The 3,761-nt window shown below is 35.2% G+C and overlaps 1 protein-coding gene across 1 annotated transcript in view; it reads right to left on the bottom strand.

Annotated features, from left to right (window-relative positions):
* TMEM131L (transmembrane 131 like) overlaps positions 1–3,761 on the bottom strand; it is a 77,379-nt gene that overhangs the window by 42,202 nt on the left and 31,416 nt on the right. Inside the window, exons 5-7 of the mRNA XM_085300673.1 lie at positions 3,526–3,649; positions 2,346–2,462; positions 317–427 (exon numbers count right to left, since the gene is read on the bottom strand). Coding sequence (XP_085156799.1) covers positions 317–427; positions 2,346–2,462; positions 3,526–3,649 — 352 coding nt within the window. The remainder of the gene's footprint in view (positions 1–316; positions 428–2,345; positions 2,463–3,525; positions 3,650–3,761) is intronic.

Here is a 3,761-nt window from a genome sequence, read left to right as displayed (position 1 = left end):
TTTAAGGACAGACCAGTTTTCCAATCTGGTTCACAGCAGGCCCTAACAAATAGTTTTATCAGCACAACTGAGAGGACAGCACACCACAGAAGCACAAACAGGAACAAGTGGGAATAGTTTAAACGCCAAAGATTTTGTCTCATAAAACCAGAACACTAGCTCATCACAATATCCCTGTGCCTTGTAACCTCACTCCTGCAGTTACAGGTACTTGGACTTTTTGTTAACATTCTTTGCATCCCAGCAACCAGAGAACAAAAGTCTTTTATGTCTCAGTAAATTAATGCTTTATTTCTATTTGAAATGTATACTGTACCAGTGTTTGCGAAGTCTGGATGTTTTGAATTTGTGGAAGCAGTAAATAGGCATTTGCTAGCTGCACTCTGAAGTCTTCTCCAGAAGAATCTAAAGTTCCTGTTCCAAAAACCTGTTGTGTAAAAAAATCCATTATATCAACATCTAGTATTTTAGTTATTACAGTAACATACAAAGCTGTTTTGCTAATAAGAACTCTAAAAAAAATAGACTGGATACTGGCTATATTATGTATATTACAGTGTTAAAACTAAGATACTTCAGAAAAAGGAGTTTGCGTGGTAGAAATTAATTATACACCCAAATGGTACTTTGGTGTCAGGTACTATTATAAAAGAAAAATGCTCATTAGTAGAGCATCAGGTTATCTAAAAACAGAATATATCAAAACTCTTTTACTATTCATTGGACAATTACAATACAAATATCTGGACATAAAAAATATTAGCAATCTAGGAATTTAGCAATAATCCATAATTTAACCTTAATTTGAATTTTCCTTAGTTTGACTTTTTTTTTTTTTAATACTACATTCACATTCCATTCTGCCGAGACCAGTTTATGACAATGAGATAATAGATAATCTCCAATGATTTTTTTTTTCTTTCAAAAGGAAAATCCTTTGGGGTTTTCACTTATGGGCATGCAAAGAAATCTTAAATTATTTTTAGATAGGAAAAAAACCCCTGCATTTTTAATTAGAGAATACAATGTATTCTACGCTCATTGAAGATTATGGACTAGGAATAGGGAAAAAAAAATCAGAACAAAGGGAATATGCTTTTTTTTTTTTTAAGGAGACATTTACAAAATACATTTTACTATGATGGTACCTCCTCTCCATCTGGATGAATCTTGCATATATACTCTTAGACATATTAATGCATTAGAAACATCAAAAATGTTTCACGGCTTTTGTGCTCTCAAGAACACTAACTGTGCACCAACCACTAAAGTTATACCCAATTCTGACACTGTGAACCTAAAGTAAGTTGAAATCGCAGACAGTTGCTTTCTTTCTCTATTATAGATGGCTGGTGAAACTGTCCTGTTAAACTGTGAAAAACAGTATATTATTGATTTTAGCAGCACTCCAACAGGAGATAAATTGATATTTTGGTGACACTAACAACTGCTTCGCTGCAGCTTGGTCTCAAAAGGCCCTGGCTGAGCTGACCAAGTAATAAAACAAGGGGTCAGGAATTAAAGCAAAGAGAGAGGATAGACGCAAAAGAAAAGAAGGTTGATCACTCTATAATGTACTGTTCCTTCATCTTTGCTGTAGGACTCCCACCAAATTTGGGCTTACCCCTAACAAGTGCCAGACATTGGCAACACTTGCATTTTGACTGAATTGATCTATGCTATCTATTTTAAAGGGGCTTTATTTTCCAGCACAATATCCAAGTGTGGGGATGGAACAGGTGGATGGTGGATCAAAGCTGGCACTGTTTTAAAATGACTGAATTTAGATTTTTAACAAATTAAATAAATGTAAAGAATTTAAAATAYATAATACCCCTTATAAGTAACAATAAAATCCTTAAAATTTGCTCATATTCCCCAGTTAATCAGGTAAGAGGGGGCTTCAACATATGAAATATTTCTCCTCCTTTCATATTTTAAGGACCTAAACCTGCTGAACAGTGGCTGAAGAGAATCTAAAAGATTTCCTACATATTTTCTGTGACAACTACATTCCAGCACAGCACATTCTAGGCCCCAGTAYGATGGAGAATCAACTATTAGTGACAAGACCATGATCTTGCAAGTACACACATACAAATAAACTTATTTTTACTATTGCAAGTAACCCCACTAACAGTAGTAGCAGTAATCATGTACATATATGATGGATTAAGAGATTAAGGAGATCTGAAAAAGGCTTTGAACAGTAAACATTACCCCATTTACCTGATTTGTATTGGGAATGCAATAATTTTAAAAAGTTCCAAGTTTCTAAGTTCAGAATGCAGGAGAATTGCTTTTTAAGACACAAGTAAATTCAAAACTCAGTCAAATTAAGTTACCTGATATGAAACTACTCCGTGAGATGAGGTATTTATAAATAATGAACTTTCAATATTGCCTTCTTCTGTTGGCAGAAAGAGCACTCTGAAAGAAATTTTTCCCATCGCTGGAATCACCTATGGAGACCACACAGAGCTTCTTGTTCAGTGTAGATAATCATAATACCTATTGCTCAGCAGTATGGCTCAACAGACATTTCCACATGTATATCTGTATCTATAGATCTCACTGGTAGTCAGTGAGTCCCTCAGTCCTGAAAAGTTTCACCTGACCATAATTTTCAACATTCATTATTGAGAAGAACTGAGCAGATTCAGCACAGTGCTGCATTGCATTTGGAGTTTCTAGGCTAGCTCAGGCCTAGTCAGTCAAGACTCCCTTTTACACACTGCACAACATCAACAGCCCCTGCATCTGATAAAACACTTCTCTGCATATAGATGCCTACAAAGGAAATCGATCACCTCTGKCACATATAGTCAAATGAGTCAAAGGCAAACTTGGGCAAAACAACCAATAATTAGATAGGTCTGTCTAAACCAGAAAACATGACCAAGTTTACTTCTGAATAATACCACCTATCTGGCCATAGTAAAAATACAAATCAGATAAAAGCATGTAAAAAACCTTTTGCATATCAGCAGAGGGTAAAGTCTGTGCTTCATCAAACTGAGATGACAGCAACTCATTCTTAACATGCATTACATTGTTTTAATTCTGATTTTTTTTATGAAGTATAACAATCGTCTCAGATAATACGGCAATCATGTTCATAATTGCAATACAAAATGCATAAAAACATTCTACTGTAATGTTTTTTATGAGGAATATGCAAGACTGTTGAAAAGACTGAAAATTCAAGGCTGTGAACACCCACATGCCTGTGAATGGCTGCATAATGCTGYATACAACAGCAAGATTTAAACAGCCTATTTAACACTGAAGAATTCTTTCTGAATTACCATAAAATATATTTCTTACTGTAGAATTTGGATGTCTGCTCCCTCATCTAAGCAAAAGTGAACAAAAAAGCACTATCAGAAACAGAAAGAAGAAAAAGTTGGAGGTCCTAAGAAAAAGCATGAACAGAGAACACAGAATGAAAACTTTAGGCCAAAGAAAGCATGAAAGTTTGGCACTTGGCCATTGCATAGTTTCCAAAAGTACATCAACACTCACCCTGCTACGAACAGGAGACACATGAAACTGTCTAGTAGCTGTAAACACTGAATTCACTATAACTTCTCTATCTCTACTAGGGTTATAGGCATGCAGCATTTTAGCTCTAGGTAGCCCCAGTAACCTAGAAGGGGAATAAAAGAGATATTATTTATAAGCCCAGGCAATATACAAAAAGCAAGAAACACAAATCACACTAGAATGTGCTGATATGCAACAATTTGCCAGTTGAAACT

Source organism: Rhea americana, unplaced genomic scaffold (assembly GCF_003343005.1).
Source record: "Rhea americana isolate MKP2758 unplaced genomic scaffold, rheAme1 scaffold_167, whole genome shotgun sequence".
In the NCBI taxonomy this organism is placed as follows: domain Eukaryota; kingdom Metazoa; phylum Chordata; class Aves; order Rheiformes; family Rheidae; genus Rhea; species Rhea americana.
The sequence above is the reverse complement of the archived record's forward strand: the minus strand, read 5'-3'. Positions and strand labels throughout refer to the sequence as shown.